At 39.1% G+C, this 25,186-nt stretch overlaps 1 protein-coding gene across 1 annotated transcript in view; it reads right to left on the bottom strand.

Annotated features, from left to right (window-relative positions):
• LOC126336677 (triokinase/FMN cyclase-like) overlaps nt 1-25,186 on the bottom strand; it is a 141,728-nt gene that overhangs the window by 11,767 nt on the left and 104,775 nt on the right. Inside the window, exons 9-13 of the mRNA XM_050000625.1 lie at nt 24,706-24,865; nt 24,065-24,294; nt 17,562-17,727; nt 11,075-11,322; nt 3,283-3,419 (exon numbers count right to left, since the gene is read on the bottom strand). Of these exons, the coding sequence (XP_049856582.1) occupies nt 3,283-3,419; nt 11,075-11,322; nt 17,562-17,727; nt 24,065-24,294; nt 24,706-24,865 (941 nt within the window). The remainder of the gene's footprint in view (nt 1-3,282; nt 3,420-11,074; nt 11,323-17,561; nt 17,728-24,064; nt 24,295-24,705; nt 24,866-25,186) is intronic.

Below are 25,186 nucleotides of genomic sequence, written 5' to 3'. Positions count from 1 at the left end.
ACTGATTTCATCAAAGTGTACGGGCATGAAGATGGCGTTGACGCTACGTCAAAGCTAGTAGGGAAGTAAAGATAAAATCTTAAGTACAGCTGGAGGAATTTCATTTTTAATAAAAATCATACCAGCTGTGTCCCACCTTCTCCAGTTTAAATATGGGTGTACAAATATTCTGTTAAAATTGTGATACCAGAAGTATTAGGCATGATTGTATCAAAATAAACTGAACAATTCATCGAATTAGTAAGTTAACATGAGGCATTCAGCTGTAAAAAGTAGTTACTGAATCTAGGTGGCCAGTGATTTCAATGTGTCATCGGTTCTGCCACAACTGTTGAGTCAGTTTCTTGTGCCTCCCTGTTTCCATTTTTCTCTTGTTTAATAATTGTCTTGATTTATTTTGCTTTGCTCTCTTTTAGTTCTGTGTGTAGTATGTATCTTTGTATAGTACATATTTTCCACTTTTTTGATAACTACAATTTCATGTATAAATTATGTACATAAACAGAAGACTGAAAATAATGATTAACCTACAATGCTTGACAAAACAAGTGAAGCATCCAGGGCTCTGGGATGGAGCCGATACCTGAGCCAGTCTCCAACATGTTGTGTTGGGGTCAGATGGAGGGATCTTGTTGGAGATGGGAGTACCTCATCATTATGCAGACAGTCCATAGAGGTATGTACCATGTGTGAATGAGCATTGTCCTGTTGAACCAGAGGTGACACATTAGGTCACAAGATGGCCATGAATACCACTGTGCTGTCAGGATTCCCTCAATCACTACTAGTCATGAGCTGAAGTTATTCACAATAGCTCCCCAGACCATGACACCAAGAGTAATGTCACAGTACCACACCAAAACATTGGAAGAATGGAACATTTCCCCACGTCACTGCCATACTTGCATCTGTGGTAGTGCAGAGCAGTGATTCGTCACTGAACACAATGTGATGCCATTCATCAGCAGCCCGCACTTCCTGGTCACAGCATCACACCAAACAAAGCCACTAGTGTCGTTGCATTAATGACGGCCTAAGCATGGGATGGTAATTCCCTGCTACAGCTGCTGCTAGTCTCTGACCAATGGTGCAGGATGACACAATGTTGCAGTGTCCATTACTTGTTCTTAGAAGGCAGCTGCAGATGTAAAGGTACTACAGTGTGCTTGGTGCACAATACAATGATCCTTTCTTTTGATTTTTCCTTCATGTGCAGCCACAGTCATATGGAACTTAAGGAAAGATATAACCATCATTTGATTATATGATATGCTTTACTACATGATCTAGATTTTGGCCTTAGGCCATTTTCAAGTGTTACAACTTGAATAAATGATTGCACAATAAAAGTACAAATAGCAGAAGAGCAGGGCAGAAATATAATTAATGTTCCAGTTACATGATTTATTTTGTTGCATACATGTCAGAGATCATCTTAGGTTATATAAACCTGATGTTTCGTAAGTAAAAGTGAGAACATTTTTGTGATATGTCAATTGGGCAGTGATGACTTGCAGGACTAATTAACAGGCTAAGGCTGTGTAATAAAATGGATGTCCAAATGACAGGTTTACACTTCATTTCACTCTGTCTAGCGGCAACCAACATAAACATAAGTGAAATAATCGTCAAAGATTGTCACAGAGACATCACAGTCTGCACCATGTAATCTATGGTATGTCAGGGAACAAGGTAGTGGAAGTGTTTAGTTAACAGGCTGCTTACATTACCTTTGCAGTAGATACAAGATGTCAGTGTTTTCATTATATGGCATGCAGAACCCATATTTTAGAAAAAGGAAAAATGTCTTTCACTAGTGTTGTGAACACCATATTCCACTTTGCTGCCACCTCCCCCCCTCCCACCCCCTCGTGCACATCTAATTTTTATAACAATTCTGTTCTTCTCCACCCCTCCACTCCTACTTCCCTCCAACTTGGTATTTCTTTCCTTTCTCACTTTTACTTACAAAACATCAGGCTTACACAACCAAAGATATATATTTTAATGATTTGTGTTCCTTGTAAGCCAATTTATTTTTGACATATTAGGAGGAAAACAAATCATGTAGTCTAAACATTAATTATACTTCTGCCATACTTTTCTGCAGTTTGTATTTTTATTGTGTATTCATTTATTCCAGTTGTAACACTTGAAAATGGCCTGAGGTTGAAATCTAGATCATGTAATAAAGCATATCACACAGTCAAAAGACTTTTATCTTTCCGTAATATCCACCCTTGTGGTTGTGACTTGGTTATCTTCAACATTCATAAATATTCCAGCCCACACAGTCCCACATAGTCCAACATTAGGCCGTAGTCACATCTGAATATCGTACAAATCTGAGTGTTGCATGATTTGACCATCTGGCAAAATAGAGACCCATAAAGGTGCTTCTTTCAAACTGTCAGGTCTCTTATGAGTACCCGGCATTTCTATGTTCTTTATAGCAGCGATCACTCAATATCCAATGCTTCTCATGCCCCTTTATGCACACTGTCAGATTTGGCAACACTGCACACAAATGACACTAAAGCATTGTGGTGGGGAGTCTACCTTTCACAGAGAATTAAACAATGGAAAATCCAGGATGGAATGTAACAAAAACAGAGAAGGAAAGTTTCTACTCACTGTATAGCGGAAATGCTGAGTCACGATAGGCACAATAAAAAGATTCACACATCATAGCTTTCGGTCATTAAGGCCTTTGTCAGCAGTAGACACACACGCGCACGCGCACACACACACACACACACACACACACACACACACACACACACACACACACACAGACACACAGATTCACACATCATAGCTTTCGGTCATTAAGGCCTTTGTCAGCAGTAGACACACACGCGCACGCGCACGCGCACACACACACACACACACACACACACACACACACACACACACACACACTTGCGTTTGCGTGAGTGTGTGTGCATGTGTGTGTGCTGCTGAAAGGGGCCTTAATGACCGAAAACTATGATTGTGTGAATCGTTTCACAGAGAATTTTAACTCGCATCATTTACATACCTGCCAACAGTGTGCACACATATACAGTTACATTGACACCTGAGTATGTCTTCTGGGTGTGTCACTATTTTTGTCAATCAGTGTGTTTAATGAACATATTTATGTGTTTCTTATTATGTTTGAATATAAAACGGCTAAATCTTATGACTACAAGCAATATGTCCAATAGAATTTTGTTTTGGGGATGAAGTTAATTTTAAAAAGAGGGGGAAAAAGAAATATACTTTCTTATATCTACAAACCTTGCTTTCATAGACTGTGTATTTAAACAACCCTGCTCTGCAGCATCAATTGCGGCCATGAGTGCTTTTATCTGGTCACTTCTTGTTTCTTTCATGCAACAGCTGTAGGTATTGTAAGCAGGTATCAGGGCATCTAGCTGTAATTTGAGACAGTAAGTGCAAAGACTATATTACATGAACATCACAGATTTATGGATAAGCAATAAGTACAATATTCATAACTTTTATCAATTGTAAGCAGTTGTTTTTCTTCTTGGTTCTCTACACAAGATGATGTATATCAAAGCTATGACATAGTGCAAAGCAGACAAGTTCGGAAAAAAATCTGGGTAAGTGTGAGTGGGACTCAACACCAAGGGTTCTGTACAAACTTAATTATGAATATAGATAGCTCATCCATCTAAGGAATGGGAATTTTGGCCAGTTTTGCCTGTAATCAATATCAATACTGGCAAGATATACAAATATGTGACATGAATGGCTGTATCTTTTGACTGCATTGAGGTGGAAGCTTAAACTTTTTACACCATTAAGAGGCACCATAGACCTTAGTACCATGTGACATAAATTTCAGGTTGATGTTGCCTCTTGGTTCCTGAGAAAACGGGGTCTTCACAAACAGACAATAAAAAAAAATCATGTTATTTAATTACAAATCAACACTTTTTGGATTTTTTTCCTCTGCTTGTAGTGTGAAACCTTAATTTTTGCCAAATTTCATGAATCTCGGTCATTTGGAAGTAACCTATAGGTTTTTATGAGTGGGTTTGTGAGTATCAAAGTATGGACATAAAAGGTCATATCTTTTATTTGCACTGCCTTAGAAGCCTACATTTATTATACGACCAAGGGACAATACACCTTAGTATGGAACATAAATTTCAACTTGACACATCAACTGGTCCCTGAGAAAGAGGGTTTTTAACAGTTGGACAAACAGACAGACAAATGGACAAAAAAGTGATCCTGTAAGGGTTTCGTTTTTAGCAGTTGAGATATAGAACCCTAAAAAGTAAGTAAACTGTTCATTATTTCGAAAATAATCAGCATAACTGTTTATACATTTCTTCCACTGTGAGACAAGACATGCAATGCCTTCATGGAAAAGCGTTTGCAGTTGCCTGTAAAACAATTATTTTACACAGGTATTGGCACCTTGTTCCAGAACAACATTGAGCAGCAGGCCCTTGTGGTCAGAGAGAAAGATCATCAATGACTTTCTCAGAGCTCGTGTGCCTGTTGTTTCAACCGCACTGCAGAAGTTCACTGGGCTGCCATTACACATCTCTCCCACATTTTTGGAGCCCTGAAGAAAGACATTTGTGGCCGTCGATTTGTTTGGATGAGTAGGGGCATAATTGGGTGCAATCATGGTTCTATGGACAACCACAAACATTTTTCCATAAAGGTATTGACCACCTTGTCTCACAATAAGATTTTTTTTTTTTTTTTTTTTCCCTCATACATCTTTTTCGCAGAGGACAACAGAACCATAAATTTGTACGTTTATCCACTCAGGCCATAATATTTATTAAGACATCATATACCAGTGAGTTTTAACTAATATAGTTATTTTCAAATTTTTACTGTCAACTGTAATAAGCATGTCATAAATAACAATTTGAATATTACTACATTTGTCTTATTGAAACACCGAAAGTTTAAGCCTGAATGTGCACTGATAGAATATATGGTATAAGTTCAGTCATCACTGTTCCTTTAGGCTTAAAACTTCTGGTGTTTCAATAAGACATATAAAGTGAATTTGCAATTTGCTATTTGGGAAGTGCTTATAAAAGTTATGGGTACACATTTGAAAATAGCTGCATAGGGTGAATCACATAAAACTTGCACTGGAAATATTGTAGAAATGGAAAGTGCTATTGGTGTGCTGTTTTCACAATATGGATTGGTAGTTAGGGGCTCTGTTAATCAACAGATTGTAATAATACTGAGAAAGTGTATTTTTGTGCAAACCTACACCTTTTTAAATGGAACAATGCCTCTTGACAACAACAAACTAAAAGTAGGGAATGTCTGTCCTGTTATTGGCAGGATTCTAGTGCAAGTCATTTATGTGATTTCATATTTTGAAAAGTTGTCACACCAACAATTTTACATTACCTGTGGTAGCACACACTGAAGAACAAGAGAAGTGTATACACTAGTTATGTGGATTCTGACCAATAAGACCATCACAGGTTGTGTTCAAGATGACCACCAGCAGTGGCAATACTTGCTTCTAGTCTGGTATGGAATGACTACTACGCATGTGCTAGCATTTCAGTGGAGATGTCTGAGCAGGCTGCAATAATACGTCATTGCATATCATTCAGGTGTAATTAGTATGTGCTTGCAGACAGCGTCTTTCAGCTTTCCTCACAGAAGAAAGTCTACAGGCATCAAATCTAGGGAACGGGCCTGCTAAGGTACAGGTGCCTTGCATCAAATCCATCGATTTTGAAACAATTTGTGCAGACATGCTTAGCACTTTATGCACTATGGTCTGGACAGCCATGTTGGGCCACTCGTTCCTCCTAGTCGGCAGAGGAACATCTTGTAGCTTCTGTGGAAGATAGTCTGTTAGGAGGCTATGGTACTTGTGCACACTCAGTGCTCTATCTATTAAAAGCTGGCCTATGAGCTGATGTTTCACTATTCCACCACACCACACATTTACACCCCATGGATGCTGATGTTCCACCTGACGAAGCCAATGGGGATTATCAACAAGCTAATAGTGCATGTTTTGGGGTTTACCTGGCAATGATTGGTAAATGAGACTTCATCACTAAACAAGATACATGATACATCTGGAGTATCATGTCTTAATGCACATGTACAGAAGTTAACACCATTCTTGTAATTGTCCCTATGTAGCTCTTGATGGAGAGAGATGTTATAGACTTGGAACCTATGTCGATGGAAAATGCGTAGGACACTTGCTTGACTAGTGCTACTACCTCATTCAATTGCGTGGGAGCTAACGTTCAATTGCATGGGAGCTAACGTTCAATTGCATGGGAGCTAATGTGCGGATCAACTGCAATTGCAGCAAGAACATTAATTTCCCCCTCTTCCTTCACCACTTGTTTCCTTCAGTTACATTGTCCAGGTGTTACACTACCTCTTTCAAGTAACTAGTTGAAGAGGTTGATAAATAAGTGCCATGATGGTTGATGTCTGTTGGTATATCTTGCTGCTTGCACTGTACAAGAACAAATTGTATTCTTCCTACTCTCTACATATACCATGAGCATATCGGCTAGTTCGGGATTGGTAAATCCCATCATCCACTCATGATATACTGCTTGGGCTGTCACATCCCCAACTGACCAGCAAGTCGCAATGCACTTGAGGAATACACAAGCATACTGTACACAAACCTAACATCACACATAGAACATACACAGGATGAATGGCACGAACAAGTGTTGGTGTGGAAACTTTTCAAAATACAGTATCTCTTAAATGACTTGCACTAGAATCCTGCAATAAACACCACTAACATTCTGATTTACCACACTTTTAGTTTATTAATTTCAATAGCCACTTTTCCACTTAAAAAAGTGTATGTTTGCACAAAAAACACACTTCTGAAGTATTATTATAAACTGTTTATTGGCTGACAATATGAGCTTCTGACTACCAATCTATTCTATGAAAATCGTACATCAATAGCACGTTCCATTTCCGCAATATTTGTGGTGCAAATTTTAGGTGATTCACCCTGTATAATTAGTTAGTACCATATATGAGGTCTTAAAAATATTAGTCCAAGCGGCAATGGTGGTGGTGATTCTGATAACTGATGATGATGACAATGATGATGAATAATCTTTTTGAGGACTTGATCTAACTTTGGCACTTACACTAAAATAGTCCCAACAGTTAGACTAGTAAAGCAAATTTCTTAGGCACACAGAATAAAAACTTTAATATTTCAGTTTTTAAAACTGTAGATAAAAATTATTAAAAATGTCAAAAACCACTATGCTAAAAATTATGAACCAGCAGTGTTTCAGCACATGAAAGCCTCCAAGTTCAGATGTCTGAGCAATTAACAAAACTTTAAAATATGTGCCATACTCGACTAGTCACCAGTTGAAATAAAAAACAACTCTCCATTTAAATTTGTGTGCCCTCTTGTTAAGAGTATAAAATACATTCACATAATATATGGCCTATTGAAATGCATATTTCTCACACACCATAATTAGGTGAGTCCCCTTATCAGAGTAGAAACCCATGAACCAGAAGACAGTACTCTCCATGGAGATGAGTCTGTGCCAGTTCACCCTACTGCTATGATGCAAAGGAATAATACTATCTCGTTAATTGTTGATTCAACAGTGACATAATATTGCACTATAATGGACACTTGGCAGGTTTTACTGGCAGGCATGTCTGTTTGCTCACTTCCTTGGATCTTAATGTAAAGTGGTACTCAGCAGAATGGTACAACTTTGCCCTGTGTTTTGTAGGATGAGAACAGACCTTTATACAAATTCCTGAAAAGATGAAATTAGTTGGTATTACTCTTATGCCTTGCATAGTTTGTGTTTTGTTGCTTGGAAACTCTCTAGACCGTTTTTCCCACACAAAATTGCATCACAAAGTCACTTTTGCAATGGATATACAAGTAAGCCTTATTCTCTATTGCTGTAAGCAGGAAAATGTTGCTTGTATACATGTCCAGGCTATCAACATGCCTTGAAGGGTCATTTCAAGATTAGACTGTGAGCACATTCTCACTTTATAGCAGGAAAAGTTGTCAGTATGGGTAAATATCCACCAAATTGTCATAAACTACAGTGACATCATTTGAATGTTCAATTTCTATCTTAAGATAAAAAACATTGAAGAGTTGCCTTATAGTAGTTGCTCAGTCACAAGCACCAGCTAATGGCTGCTATCTACAAATTATGGCTCTCAGGTTCCCCAAGCAGATTGCAACAGAACTGCGTGCTATCTTTCTGGTGGGAACTTTGAGGACTGTATCAACACAGACAAATGCAACCATCTTTGCACAATCAGTTTAGCCTCAAGGCATCCATTATGAACAAAAGTACAAACCCCACCTCTCCCTCCCCATAAGAACATGGACTGTAAAGTAGGTGAGCAAGAGAACACTTGGAATGGAGCCTGGATGGAGGTAGTCTGGTTCACTTTACCAAGCAGTGCAGGATATGTCTACTCAATGAAAATAATCATAGAAGATTGTGAAGGTGGCCAGGTAGCAATGCACACCTCAGGCATGTAATCCCAAGGGTTCAGCCTTGGAAGTATAATGGGGGAAGTTGTCACGATGTTACAAACTTGAAGCTATTGTCTGTCATGTGAATTTCACCAAAACATTAGCTTCTGGTGGAAGTGTTTTGATAAAAAATACCATCTTGCACCATTTACAGGTGCAGTAACCATTCTCATTATCGTTTAAAGTATAAAGGAGTCACATTTCATTTGTAAGCCGAATTGTTCAAGTGGTATTTTCTTTTATGTAGATCAATTTTGTTATTGCTGTTTACCTTTTCTGTCATTTGACTTTAGATTTCCTATCAGTCCAACTTGCAAAGCTCCCTTGGCTTCAAAGCAATGTATGGTGTAAGCCTGTAGAGTCACATCTTCCCTTTATATACAAGTGGGTTCAGTTTAGAGTAGGAATATCTATAGAGTGAGCATATCATACTACACTTGTTGCCAATATCAAACCAAAATAGTTGTTTATATTTTGCACTGTGAGACACAAACTTCTATATGACATCTATTGATTCAATTTTTATACATTGTTGATGCTATGGATGCAGATCAAAATAAGTTACTGGAGGGAAACAGCTCTCCATAGAAAAGTATCACAAAGACTGAATTACAGTTATAACACTAACAAGAAGCACTTTATGTGTTGCAAAATAGCAAGAGACAGTTTAATACAGAGTTAATACTGCAGGCTATTTTATGTGACTGTATGGCCATTTATTTACAACACAATTGCTAAGTAAATTGGTAGTTTATTTTTATTTTACACCTCTAGTTCCTTAGGATCAAATTGAGGAGCAAATCTCCAAGGTCATGGAACATGTGAATTAAAACATAAAAGTAATAACAGACAAAATGAAATGTTTATAAACACAAAAGGACAAGCCATAAGTTTAAGTAGGTGCAGTCAACAATATAATGTAGGACTCAGCTTAATTTTTCAAGGAACTCCTCAACAGAATAGAAGGAGTGACCAATGAGGAAATTCTTCAGTTTCGATTAGAAAGTGCATGAATTACTGCTAATATTTTTAAATTTTTATGGTAGCTTATTGAAAATGGTTGTATATATATAGATTCCAAGACTCCTAGAGAGCAAATTGTTGACAAGGGCCAGTTAATGTGATGGTGGGAGAGCATACTGATAGATCAGTAGCAGGAAGCTACCTACTAGTAGAGTTGAAGTGCATGTCATGAACATCAAAGTCCTTTCAAAGAAGGAGTAGTAGAATGGGGTCCAACTGATACAGATCTCTCTTCACTGAAGTCCTCTGTTTTGTGGTGGCCTTTTTACCCTTAGAACAGTGGTGCCAGCGTCTTTGAAATGAGTCACTTGGAAACCAGGATGCAACGGCCTACCTGTGCCAAGAGATGCAATTTCTCAATTTGAATCCTGAACTGATTTAATTATTTTATCAATGAGATTTTAACTGTCTCCTTATCCTTATGTTGTGTCACTGATGTGGTGACTCTGAATGCAAGGTGGGGTGAGTGCCTTTCTAGATCCCTGAGACCGATTTAACACCCCTTATCTTTTGTTAGCTATGTCCTCTAGCAGTTTACCTGTCTCCACTAGTAATGGTGTATGGTTTGATGGCATTGGCACTTTTATGTGTATCTTTTGGTGGTGACATTGAAGATTTAGCACTGAATGATATTACTGTTTCCCTTTTTGTACACCTGCAGGTTTTGGTGATGGTTCCATTCTTCACTTGCACATGTTTGTGTTATCTGTGATTGTCATTGTCAAGAGTGTTAATAAGGAACTTCAGAGTAGGCTGTTTCATTGCTGAAGTGAATGTCTGTGGAAGGGTAGAAGTGAATATATGTAGAAGGGAGAGGGAGGGGGGAGGGGGGGAGGGGAGGGGGTCTGACAGTGGTTTTTTGCTTCAGAGCATACTCTGTGTTATCTAACTTTAATTTCTGAATATTCCTTTATTGTATGAAGACCATGTAGATGCATGCCAGAGCAATTGCTGTATGCAGGTGGAATGGAACATTCTTCACCCAATTTATAAAAAGATGTATCACAGGTTGCTTGATCTTTTCACAACATTATGGTTTGGCTGAATTGTTGGCATTTGAAACATCCCATGAGAATGGAAATACAAGGACAAATTCCAAGGGAGATAAAGCCAGCTGCAATGTTCTCTAGTAATTTTCATACATTAACAGTATATTTCTACTTTTATACAAAATAGCAATTAATTTAGTCTACCTCATTTAATTTTTTCATAATGTTTATCACTTCAATGAGACATTTTCTCCCTCATTCATTTTGTAACTATTTTGCAACAAGACATATCATAACACAACTGTCAAGAATTATTGTGCTATAAGAGCTTATTTACACATTTAGGTCTTGTTGTCTGAAAGTTAGGGTAGTCTCATTGATAGTATTGATATTTTATCACAGTAATGACTAGCAACTTGTCTCATAATTTGCTAGAGAAATAACGTAACTTCATAAAATAACAATTTATGTTGTGTCTCAGTAACTAAAAGCAATCTACAGTTTTTAGTTAAGATATAAATACCATTGTTCTGTCACCTTCACGGGCTGTACTATACTTCATAACACCTTCCAGAGCACATTTCCAAGCCTCTTCAAATGCCTTGAAATGATTCAGACAGCTGTCTTCAAGTTTTGCTCCAGCACTGATGAACATTAGACTATACACAGCTCCTGATGTGCCTCCCATGCGGCTTTCTGCAACATTTGCTAACTGCAGAAATACCTTTCCTGGACAACTGAGGGATGACTTCTCTATTTCTTCAAGGATACCTGTTTAATAATATTACTTTTAGTGTACTTAGGTTCATGCCATTAATACACTCTTAAAATGTATTCTTGTTCGAAATATTAAGTTAACCTCATTGTATTATATATTAATGAGAATAGATAGGTCAACTATAAAGAGGAAATGGTGAGAGTGCACTCCAAGACATTTTAAATTTCGTATGAGCTGAGCAACAATAGTATGAAAGTTTGTATCAATAGCTCCATATTTTAAGTTGCAGAGGAAGTGGGAACACAAAATACTTGCAATAATTACAAATAAAGAAAGAGATGCAAGCAATACAGCTGCAATGAAACTTAAGTATATTCACAAGTAAATACCTCACAGGGCTGTATTGTTTACACTTTGCTTATTACATATCAATTTGAATCACTTTCACAACTACTGATTCCAGTTTATTGATCCACTGTTCATGATTATGTCACTGCTTCTGTCCATGAAGCATGACAGATGTACACAGATGAGAACTTGTATCATGCACAACTTCGTTTAACCTTTTACATTCTGTGAACCGTTGCCCCTGTGGGTCAAAGAGAACATCCTGCAGAGGTCCGTTAAGACTCTTAGGAAAACATTCCATGTGGGAAAAATATCTCTAAAAACAAAGATGATGTGACTTACCACACAAAAGCACTGGCAGGTTGATAGACACACAAACATACACACAAAATTCAAGCTTTCACAACCAACATTTGCTTCATCAGGAAAGAGGGAAAGACAAAAGGATGTGGGTTTTAAGGGAGAGGGTAAGGAGTCATTCCAATCCTGCTAGCGGAGAGACTTACCTAATGGGAAAAAAAGGACACATATACACTCGCACACACACACATATCCATCCGCACATACACAGACACAAGCAGACATTTGTAAAGGCAAAGACTTTGGGCAGAGATGACAGTCAAGGCGGAAGTACAGAGGCAAAGATGTTGTTGAAAGACAGGTGAGGTATGAGCGGTGGCAACTTGAAATTAACGGAGGATGAGGCCTGGCAGATGATGAGAAGGAAGGATATACTGAAGGGCAAGTTCCCATCTCCGGAGTTCTGACAGGTTGGTGTTAGTGGGAAGTATCCAGATAACCCGTACGGTGTAACACTGTGCCAAGATGAGCTGGCTGTGGTGCACCAAGGCATGTTTAGCCACAGGGTGATCCTCATTACCAACAAACACTATCTGCCTGTGTCTATTCATGTGAATGGACAGTTTGTTGCTGGTCATTCCCACATAGAAAGCTTCACAGTGTAGGCAGGTCAGTTGGTAAATCACGTGGGGTGCTTTCACACGTGGCTCTGCCTTTGATCGTGTACACCTTCCGGGTTACAGGACTGGAGTAGGTGGTGGTGGGAGGGTGCATGGGACAGATTTTACACCGGGCGCAGTTACAAGGGTAGGAACCAGAGGGTAGGGAAGGTGGTTTGGGGATTTCATAGGGATGAACTAAGAGGTTACAAAGGTTAGATGGACGGCGGAAAGCCACTCTTGGTGGAGTGGGGAGGATTTCATGAAGGATGGATCTCATTTCGGGGCAAGATTTGACGAAGTCGTATCCCTGCTGGAGAGCCACATTCAGAGTCTGATACAGTCCCGGAAAGTATCCTGCCACAAGTGGGGCACTTTTTGGGTTCTTCTGTGGGACGTTCTGGGTTTGAGGGGATGAGGAAGTGGCTCTGGTTATTTGCTTCTGTACCAGGTCAGGAGGGTAGTTGCGGGATGCGAAAGCTGTTTTCAGGTTGTTGGTGTAATGGTTCAGGGTGCAGGACTGCAGCAGATTCGTTTGCCACGAAGACCTAGGCTTTAGGGAAGGGACCGTTTGATGTGGAATGTGTGGCAGCTGTCATAATGGAGGTACTGTTGCTTGTTGGTGGGTTTGATGTGGACGGATGTGTGAAGCTGGCCACTGGACAGATGGAAGTCAATGTAAAGGAAAGTGGCATGAGATTTGGAGTAGGACCAGGTGAATCTGATGGAACCAAAGGAGTTGAGCTTGGAGAGGAAATTCTGGAGTTCTTCTTCACTGTGAGTCCAGATCATGAAGATTTCATCAATAAATCTGTATCAAACTTTGGGTTGGCAGGGCCTGGGCAACCCTTTGCCACGAAGAAGAATGATCCTAATCCTACTCCTAATGATCCAACTCCCCAAGACACTATCCAAATTGAACCCTGCCTGGAACAGTTCCGTCCTCCGTCACAGCGGGACCCACCTCCTCTTCCTCAAATCACCCTATCCAAACCTTGCAGGAATTTCTGACTTGCCTCTCAATCCTTCTTTGAAAACCTTAGTCCTACTCCCAACATCACCATTGCTGAAGCCCAGGCTATTCGTGATCTGAAGGTTGACCGATCCATCGTCATTCTTCTGGCAGACAAGGGTTCCATGACTGTGGTACTTGATCATGGGGAGTATGCATCTGAGGGACTGCGTCAGCTTTCAGACAACACTACATACAAAGTTTGCCAAGGTAATCCCATTCCTGATGTCCAGGCGGAGCTTCAAGGAATCCTCAGAATCTTAGGCCCCCTACAAAACCTTTCACCTGACTCCATCAACCTCCTGACCCCACCGACACCCCACACGCCTACCTTCTACCTTCTTCCTAAAATTCACAAACCCAATCATCCCAGCCGCACCATTGTAGCTGGTTACCAAGCCCCCACAGAACGTATCTCTGCCTACGTAGATCAACACCTTCAACCCATTACATGCAGTCTCCCACCCTTCATCAAAGACACCAACCACTTTCTCAAACACCTGGAATCCTTACCCAATCTGTTACCCCAGGAAACCATCCTTGTAACGATTGATGCCTCTTCCTTACACACAAATATTCTGCACGTCCAGGGCCTCACTGCAATGGATCACTTCCTTTCATGCCGATCACCTGTCACCCTACCTAAAACCTCTTTCCTCATCACCTTAGCCAGCTTCATTCTGACCCACAACTTCTTCACTTTTGAAGGCCAGACATACCAACAATTAAAGGGAACAGCCATGGGTACCAGGATGGCCCCCTCGTATGCCAACCTATTTATGGGTCGCTTAGAGGAAGCCTTCTTGGTTACCCAAGCCTGCCAACCTAAAGTTTGGTACAGATTTATTGATGACATCTTCATGATCTGGACTCACAGTGAAGAAGAACTCCAGAATTTCCTCTCCAAGCTCAACTCCTTTGGTTCCATCAGATTCACCTGGTCCTACTCAAAATCTCATGCCACTTTCCTTGACATTGACTTCCATCTGTCCAGTGGCCAGCTTCACACGTCCGTCCACATCAAACCCACCAACAAGCAACAGTACCTCCATTATGACAGCTGCCACACATTCCACATCAAACGGTCCCTTCCCTAAAGCCTAGGTCTTCATGGCAAACGAATCTGCTCCAGTCCTGCACCCTGAACCATTACACCAACAACCTGAAAACAGCTTTCGCATCCCGCAACTACCCTCCTGACCTGGTACAGAAGCAAATAACCAGAGCCACTTCCTCATCCTCTCAAACCCAGAACGTCCCACAAAAGAACCCCAAAAGTGCCCCACTTGTGACAGGATACTTCCCGGGACTGGATCAGACTCTGAATGTGGCTCTCCAGCAGGTATACGACTTCCTCAAATCCTGGCCTGAAATGAGATCCATCCATTATGAAATCCTCCCCACTCCACCAAGAGTGGCTTTCTGCCGTCCATCTAACCTTTGTAACCTCTTAGTTCATCCCCATGAAATCCCCAAACCACCTTCCCTACCCTCTGGTTCCTACCCTTGTAACTGCGCCCGGTGTAAAATCTGTCCCATGCACCCTCCCACCACCACCTACTCCAGTCCTGTAACCCGGAAGGTGTACACGATCAAAGGCAGAGCCACGTGTGAAAGCACCCCACGTGATTTACCAACTGACCTGCCTACACTGTGAAGCTTTCTATGTGGGAATGACCAGCAACAAACTGTCCATTCACATGAATAGACACAGGCAGTTAGTGTTTGTTGGTAATGAGGATCACCCTGTGGCTAAACATGCCTTGGTGCACCATGGCCAGCTCATCTTGGCACAGTGTTACACCGTACAGGTTATCTGGATACTTCCCACTAACACCAACCTGTCAGAACTCCGGAGATGGGAACTTGCCCTTCAGTATATCCTCCCTTCTCGTCATCTGCCAGGCCTCATCCTCCGCTAATTTCAAGTTGCCGCCGCTGATACCTCACCTGTCTTTCAACAACATCTTTGCCTCTGTACTTCCGCCTTGACTGTCATCTCTGCCCAAAGTCTTTGCCTTTACAAATGTCTGCTTGCGTCTGTGTATGTGCGGATGGATATGTGTGTGTGTGCGCGCGAGTGTATACCTGTCCCTTTTCCCCCCTAAGGTAAGCCTTTCCGCTATATTCACTGATGATACAGCAACAAGGAATTATTCCAGAAAAACTGTGACTTTCACAAGCGTATCACAAGACAGGGGAAAAATTTCCACCAATGCTCTGCAACTCTGACAAAAGTCCATAAGAGAGTAACTGAGTCAGGAATAAAAGTATATAACAAGCTTCCTGTCAGTATAAAAGAGGAAACTGGTAACATGCAGATATTCGAAAGGAAACTAGAAACATTGCTCTGAGAGCAAACTTATTATAAAATGAGTGGATTCCTGGAGTAATAAGGTATCTTTTTGAGTAAAAATACAGGAAAGAAAATCTTTACTGAAGCCATGAAGACAGAGATGTGTACTTTCAACATAAATTATAGTTATAAAAATGTAAATTGATTTATATCATAGTTTAACATGTGTACTACCATTTATTATACACTATTAATTATTCACTTGGACTACCTATGTGATGAAGATAGACGTTTTGTATTTTAATTTAAATCACAATGACAAAATGTAAATGTCATTATTTGTGGCACTGTGATAAAAATGTGTACTTCGATTCATTCTGGTATTTTAAGTATTCACTTGAACATACACCAGTAAAATGCAGGTTTTAATATTATCTGCAATCAGTTGTTCATGGAAAATAAGTATTTGTATCATATATAAAATGGTCACATAATTTTGTATTATTTCACTTGACTATTACTAGTACACCCTTTGTTTGATATGTAATCAACAGGACCAAATAAATGCAAATCAAATCAACTATTACAGGACACGCATTAAAAATACATGTAAACAAGCACTTCTACACACAAATTTCAATCTTTTTGCATTACATTCTGCCCCCTGGTTCTAACAAGCAAGCAAGTTAGCAGCACTTTCAACAATGAATTTCCAACATTTCTCCTTTACACACCAACTGTCACTGCATGTGTGCCAAATAAAAGTAACACTAACAGCATTGCATGAGTATTAATATCAATGATAATATATATAGCTTAAAAGTTGCCTTGCTGGCTATATGAATGACGTGGTTGCTGCCAAACCACTATATTACCCTGTTACAGAGATTCTTGAGTACCCAGAGACTATTTCTTCTGAACAAATACAAATTATGAAGCACCTATTGATATTCTTCTCATGCTGTTCAGCTGACAGCCACTAAACAGTTCTTTTTCTTTTCTTGTTTACCTCTTTTTTTAGCCCCCCCCCCCCCCCTTCACCCCGTCCCCAACACACAGTAGCAGAAAGTAAGTGATGCTGCATAGCCTGTTTGGTGATTACACAGAAAACATGTCCCCTTAATCTCAAAAAGAGAATGAAGAAACACGTTTGAAAAACAAATTTATATTCTGTTATGTACAAAATATCATTTGCTACATTGTTTTATATCTTGTTCAGAAGACAAATTTCTTTTGGACAGAGACCATAAATGACCAAGTGTTACATGCCACCACAAATTACTTGAAAGTAAGGTGGGGGTTCAATGTCTTATTGACAATGGGATTATTAGAAGTGGCATGCTAGCTCACTTAGGCATGAACGAAGGAGTAAATCAGCCATGGCTTTGTTGGAAAAACCAATGCTGCATTCACATAAAGTAATTTACATAAACCACATAACATTCAAATCAGGATCTCTGCATATGGGATTCAACTCTGCTTCTCCCAAATACAAATCTAGTATCTCAGCTAAGGGTGCCACTATTTCAGCATTACTCATTTACTTGCAGGCACACAGTATATTTATATATTTTTTTTTACCTTTTTGAATGGATATCACTTACACATACACTTTGAAATGCTGATAATGAGCATGAAACAATTATTCAATTACACCTGTTATATTTGTTACCACACCTTCTGCCAATCTTCGCAAAGTAGATCCACAATCTCCATCACCACATCCACTATCTAGTTCATTTAAATGTTTTTCTGCTGTGATAATAGCGTTTGAAGCAGCTGACAGGCACTCCTTGAATATTGAAGTTTCCTCATCACCAAGAATCAAACCTTTTTCCTGTAACTGTTAATGATATTCAATTACGCATTATTGTGGTAATTAAATGTGTAAAGTTACTGGGAGTTAAGCAGATAGAGCAAGAAATATACTACTATTACATCTTATCAGTGCTAATATCAGAATATAATTACCAATTATATTAATTTTTAAATAATTTTTGCAAAAATGTTTATCCTTGATGATTTTGGTTTTATGGGCAATGGATTGTGGCTTCAGACAAGTTTGTTTGCCTAACAATTTATGTCGTACTGGGGGAGGGCAAAGAGAGAGACAACAAATGCTACAAGGTCAAGTAAGTTGCTTTTAAAAATCATTCAGAAAACCAAAGAATTTCCAAACCAGATTGACAGCACAGGTTTGTTAGTTACTCAGTTTCATGTTACATGTATCATTTTTATGATTAATTGTAATGATGTGGAAGGAGTCATTTTGCTTTCACACTACATGCTCATACATAATTATGGCTACAGTTTTCTTTAGCACTATTGTGAGTTAATAATTCCTACCAATCACCTTTCTTCTATGGAACAGATGGAGTTGTTGAAGAGAAACTTTTTTAGTTGGTTAAGACAACCTTAATGTGGTATAATGAATGTCATTTTTTTCTTCTGGTATCATAATTATGTACACCATTGTTCCTTCTAAACCATAGTGGATTACTTACAACAAACTTCATAAGGGAATAAATATACTATAAGTAGTAGTCAAAATTCCTCAACTCCCTAAATAGATTCTACAAGATGATTGTGGGTGAACACCACATAGTACTCTTGCAACACGTGTTTCATGAAGTTGAGTTGCTATATGTTGAGGTTACTTTGGCCCTTTGCAAGTAACTTTGGCCCACTGGTCAGCAAAAGTTTGCAATTTTTCTTCCCATGAAAATTACACCATTAGTGTGGAGTAATGCATTTAAAGTACCGGATGATCAAAAAGTCAGTATAAATTTGAAAACTTAATAAACCACGGAATAATGTAGATAGACAGGTAACAATTGACACACAAAGTTCACAAAATGTCCGACAGATGGTGCTGGACAGTGAAACATCAGTGACTGCACATGACAATCGTGTATAAAAAGAGCTGTAATGAGAGAGAGAATCAGATGCGCCAGCAGTCGCAGTGTGTTAATGTTACCAGAAAAGGAGCTTTTAGTGAAGCTATATTATCAGAATGGGGAATGTGCTAGTTCAGTGTTACAATCCTATTGCCATAGGAAGGGGATTTGAGCAGGTAAAGGTCTGTTGACAAACGCAGCTGTGGTGAGAATGATTTCGAAATTCGAAGCCACGGGTTGTTTTGACGATAAACCCCGTAGTGGCCGACAAGCACAAGGTGTAATTCTGCTGAGACAGTTCAGGAAGAAATGAAGACTGAAGCGGGATCGTCTATGCACGGGGAAGTCAGCGCTTGTGCAGTCGCATGTCACACCGGCATTCCATACACTACTGTTTGGTTAGCACTTAGCCATACCCTCTGATGCTATCCATACTAAATCCATTGGCATCATGAACTGTTACCTGGTGATTTAGTGAAGCGGAGGGCATTTGCGGTGTGGGCGTTTCAAAAGATGGCAGAAGATGACAATTGGTTGAGTAAAGTGTTGTGGACCGACGAAGCTCATTTCACGCTCCGAGGTTCTGTCAATGCCCCAACTGCAGAATTTGGGATTCCGAAAATCCTAGAACTGTCATGGAAACTCCATTGCATGACGAGAAAGTCAAGGTATGGGTTGGATTTACCACATCTATCGTTATCGGGCCTTGTGTGATTTTGGTTTTGTAACTGCTAGCGTGATGGGTGAGAGGTACGTCGATATGTTACAGAAGTGCATCATCCCCAGCCTGGCTGATAAACACTTGCTGGAACATATGATGTTTATGCAAGATGGCACTCCACCCCATATTGCTAGATGCATGAAAGATCTCTTGCGCGTGTCGTTTGGTGGTGATCATGTGCTCAGCCGCCACTTTCATCATGCTTGGCCTCCCAGGGCCCCAGACCTCAGTCCGTGCAATTATTGGCTTTGGGGTCACCTGAAATCGCAAGTGTATCGTGATCGACTGACATCTCTAGGAATGCTGAAAGACAACATCTGATGCCAGTGCCTCACCATAACTCCAGACATGCTTTACAGTGATGTTCACATTATTCCTTGACTACAGCTATTGTTAAGGAATGATGTGGACATATTGAGCATTTCCTGTAAAGAACATCATCTTTGCTTTGTCTTACTTTGTTATGATAACTATTGCTATTCTGATCAGATGAAGCGCCATCTGTCGGACATATTTTGAACTTTTATATTTTTTTGGTTTTAATAAAACCCCATGTCATTCTAAGCATGTGTGTCAATTTGTACCTCTCTATCTACATTATTCTGTGATTTATTCAGTTTTCAAATTTTACTGATTTTGGTGGGAGTGCTGAGAAAAATTGTTGTCCCTGTAAAAGTAACAGCCCAGAAGACAATTCAGCATTTACTAAATGAGGTAGCTAAGGTTAGAGCTGACAATGAAGTTTTTTGTAGAGAAGTGAAACATTTGAAGAGTTACATAAGGGAAGGGTCGTCTTTGGACGTATTTTTTACCTATCCTTGGTGTTCCTATGGCTTCATTGGTGGCAATGTTTCCTGCTAAAGTTGGAGATGATATTTCTGTATTCATGGATAATTTGCATATGACCATGAAATTAGGTTGGAGTAATGATCTTAAGTGTAGCTCATTTAAAACTGGTGGGAAATGGCAGCACATACATGATGTGCAAAGAGAAACTGCAAGATGCTCAGCCCTTCACAGACTTTCAAGAAGTGTTAGCGGATCATTACAGGAAAAACAGTACCTCACGGTATTATTGTGACCAACGTAATGGTGTATATTATTGTGTCCAACTTAATGGTGTAGTGCAGAAGCAGGGAGAATCAATGGAATGTTTTGTGGTCCACATCAGACAAATCAATGTCAACACTATGACTTAACAAATGATGGTCATGCCAATAAAGCCATTTTGTGAGAGGCACAACAATGGGCACTTGATGGATTTTTGCAGGGCCTACCAAATGAAATGTTATGGAAAGTACAGAAGGAGTTTCCGAAAACCCTGGACAAAGCAGAGCCAACTGCATTATTTTTGACTGAAATTGCTTTTGTAACTAGACCATAGGAGAATTGGGCAGTGTTTAATGTGGAGATTGTGTGTTGTAGGTGTGGTACTCCAGGACACATTCAGCATTTCTGTATGAAAACACAATGTCAGAAGTGCAAGCAAGATGGGTGCGCTGTTCAAAGATGTCCACAGGCACACAGAGCGCGCATTAAACGGTACATGGGATGGTGCAACTACTGTGCGATGCTTCCAATAAGTTTGACTACGGGACACCCTGGGAGGGAATCAGTGGCAGACATCTGTCTATTCAGCTATATAAAATAAAGATAATTTAAGTTGTTGTAGGATACAGTATCACAGGCATCCATGGCTAGCCAGAGTACAGTGAATTTGAAGCCACCACACTGTAGCTGGTGTGGGTGATAAAAGTGTGAATTCTCTCATCTCCATATTGTTGCATTTCCAAATGGGAGGTAGAAACTTACCAATATGTGCAGAAGTTCTGCCTTCTGTGGGCATTAGCTATGATATCATTCTGGGTCTGGACTTCCTGAGGGACCAAAGCTGAACTGCAGCAATGCACAGTAGAACTGGAGGGACATTGTTCCATCTCAGTTTTGTGCCTGAAAGAATTGAACTGTCTGCAAGGAACACACAAGATGTCAGGTATGCCAAATAAACTGCGCACACAGCCTCTTATATGTAACTCACAGGGTACAGCACTGAAAGGTACAGGAAGGCTGGTCTGCATGGACATAGGAAATGATCTTCTGGTTAATACTGTATGTGTGGTACATCAGTTGGTCAAAACTATATCTCTGCTAAATATGGCAACATCAAGTATAAAATGTGAGTAATTATTATGATACTTGTTTCAGTGAATATCCACTGTAGTAGATTTATGGAGTCGAATTGTGATAACATTGGAGTGGCTGGTATGTGAGGTGCGCTTGCCTGTGTGAATGTGTGTGTGTGTGTGTGTTTTCTCTTTCTGAAAAAGGCTTTGGCTGAAAACATATTTGTAGCAGCCTTTTCATCATACGTGTCTGTAACTTAACACTTCGCCTTTACTGTGAAGTTCAATCTGTCCTGTTCATAATATTGTTAAAAATATTTATATGATTTACTTAAATACATGTCATCTACTGTTACAAAATTCTTAAACATGCAAAGCAACAGGAATTGTTTGAAAAGCTAAGACAAGTATTTCCATCAATAGAAAAATTTCATTCTTGGCTGGTAAGAGATTTTAGTTGTGGCTGGAATGTCGCAGCAGCAATTTTTACATATATTATGATGAGACTTCAAAAAGTAAATTACACATTACTATGGCAGGATCCTACTAATCATTCAGTTTCTTGACTCCTGGACACTGTCGTCTATGTCAAAGTTGATGGCTTTTCTTCCCGATCAACATCACCCATGTCTCTGCAACTTTGGTCAAATTTTTTGGCACCATTTCACTATGATGGGTGGATGCAACATTCCATCTGGCTCATAAACTGCCAGAACTTCACAGTGAATCTGTCAGGGTTTATATGCCTCAGGACAACTGGAAATACAGGAAAAACCCAGGAATCTTTTCATCCAGGAAAACCCCAGGAATTTTTTAGAATCCCGGGTATTTTTCATTCTTTTCACATTCAGTTAAATTTTTGTAATTTTGTCTGGTAAGAATTGATATTCTAACAAAAAATTGTAATTCAGCCTGCTACAGCAGAATATTACTTAACACCAAAATAAAACTTAAATTCCAAAGAAAGTGAGCCATTCACAACAAAAAACCAAATTGCACAAACAAGCATCTGTTGACAGCAAAATGTATCAAAGGCGACACTGAATACTTCATAACAACAAACTGCTTTCAGTATGTGTGAAGTATCAAATGTTTACATTTCAGGAAAATATTGTGAATGGTGGTCTGAGAAGATGTATAACTGTGCGATGAATCTCTTACATCACAGAGCATTTGAATCTCTTCAAAACTTAATACTTCAAGGACAAACCACACAGAAAAATTTTAGGCCCAAAAGGCCAGCCATTATGTGATTACTTAAAATTTTATTGACACATTTGTGTTTGATATATCTAAAAAGGGCAAAGACCAAACTTCAAGGTTAGTTTTCATCATTTATTTTAGTTTTTTTCATAGATTAGAAAGTACACAATAACAATGGGAAAAGGTATAATCATTCTTTTTAAAAAAAAATTATTCAGTGAGGCAACCCACAAAATATTCGGTGCGCAGCAGTGAAATCAATAATTGTGCTTGTCAGAAATAGTCAGTTACAACAATTTAAGGTGTGCCCTTAGGATCCTGCCTAACCATACCCTTAAAAATAAATGGCAAAAAATTTTTGATAACCAATATTATGTGTGAAAGCTTAGGTTTCTTGTAGCTATAGTGATGTATATTAATTTAAATCATTAACTTCCTCTATTGTGTATTTTCCCTACTAAATAGTTTTGTTGCTGCTGGCTGAATACATCACATGTCCTATTCTCTGTACTGTCTTTGCCAGCGAGATCACTTGACATGAACTATGATTGGCTGACAAAAAGGGCATCACAATCTTGATTTCAGTGGTTTCGAAGCTACCATGCTGTACTGAGTGGAATTTGTATTTATACTTTTGTAATACAAAAATATGCAGTGTATGTGCTGCCACACATCAAAGATCTTTCCATATTGCATTTTTTTTTTTGCTGGGTTTTATTTCCTAAAGTGCCGGGAAGTTCTACGCCAATGTATAAAATCTTTACCATTGAAAGGATTGATAAGTTTTACAGCTGTGAGGTAAAATATACTGTCACTTAACACTGAAAAAAAGTGTACATGCACCAAGGGTATAGTGCGTATTCACATGATAAAAAGTGTATTTTCACCCAGGAAAAGTGTATTTTTAACCTGGAAGTCTCTGAGAAATCCTGAATTCCTTTTTTCTTGTCCACATATACACCCTGTCGACATGGAGTTTAAATGTTTTGGCAAAAATAATGTTTCACTCCCATACCATAGTGGGTCTGTTATCATTACTGCAGCAGACCTGTCCCTGCAACAAAACTCCCATCTGATAATGCATCACTCTTGTTGTGCAAGGCTTTTAAAAAAATGGCTCTGAGCACTATGGTACTCAACTAAGCTTTTAAAATGACATGACATGTATAACTTACTTTTGGAAGTCACCCCATGCATTCCTCTACCAGTGCAATGGGAGAAAGAATAAACACTTACCTCAATATGTTCCTCAATGTCAGACTCACTATTTTGTGGTTTAAAATGTGATGGTAATGAGAGCTTCGTACCAGGCCAAGCTGGAGCATTTGTCTCACAGTCCAAGTATCTCAACCATTTATCTTTGTTTTCTGCATCAAGTCTGAGAAGACATACTTGCATTCCTAGCATGTCAAGTGATGTCATAAGTGCACCAACATAAATTCGCTTCACGTTTATGTTCTTTGAGCCTGTGTATGAGGATGCAGACACAACAATAAAACTTTGTTATTAAGTGCAGTTTTGAATACAGAACAAAATTAAATGAAAATAAAGCTATAACTATCACTTTAGTGACATATCCTAGAGTACTGTTTTATTGCAGTAAGTGAAGGTAATCCACCATGAATGCTTGTATAGTTTGAATTGATAGCAACTACTGTATTATACCCATAGCTTGAAGGCTTCCCATGAGGAAGATGGGCACATGAAAGAAACAGATAACTGAACATGTCTGTCTATTCTAAGGTCACAAGATACCAATTTGTTGTCTACAACTGGGACCTTAATGAATCATGCATGAAGTTTGATATTATTATTATTATTTTGCACAGTGACATTTAGAAGCAATTCCTTGTAACTACAAGGAAAAAACTACATACCAAGTTGATTAATTACTTCATTAGCTATGATCCATTCTTCTATGTGTGAAGATCCTCCCAGGTTGTTTATCAGAGCTGCAACTTCATCTCCCTCCTTCAATGATAAAGTAGTGATCAACTTATCCAACATTATTTCTACTGCCTCTGAAGCTGAACACATCTAAAATACAAAAAAAGAAAAATAATAATAACTACAGAGCACAATTTAGCCAAACACTAGAGATTTGAAAATGGGCAAATTGGACAGTTTCCTCATACGTGCAATCTTCTCATATATAAATAAAAATGTTCAGAATTTTATGTTTCTGAATTTTTCTTCACCAATTGCTTTCAAATTCTGATACGACATTGGATTCAGATATGTTGCTTTATATATAAAAACAAAGATTCCATGACTTACCAAATGGGAAAGTGCTGGTAGATAGACACAATAAAAAAAACCACACACAAAATTTCAAGCTTTTGCAACCAACAGTTGCTT

The sequence above is a fragment of the Schistocerca gregaria genome, chromosome 2, assembly GCF_023897955.1.
Source record: "Schistocerca gregaria isolate iqSchGreg1 chromosome 2, iqSchGreg1.2, whole genome shotgun sequence".
Classification (NCBI taxonomy): Eukaryota; Metazoa; Arthropoda; class Insecta; order Orthoptera; family Acrididae; genus Schistocerca; species Schistocerca gregaria.
The sequence above is the reverse complement of the archived record's forward strand: the minus strand, read 5'-3'. Positions and strand labels throughout refer to the sequence as shown.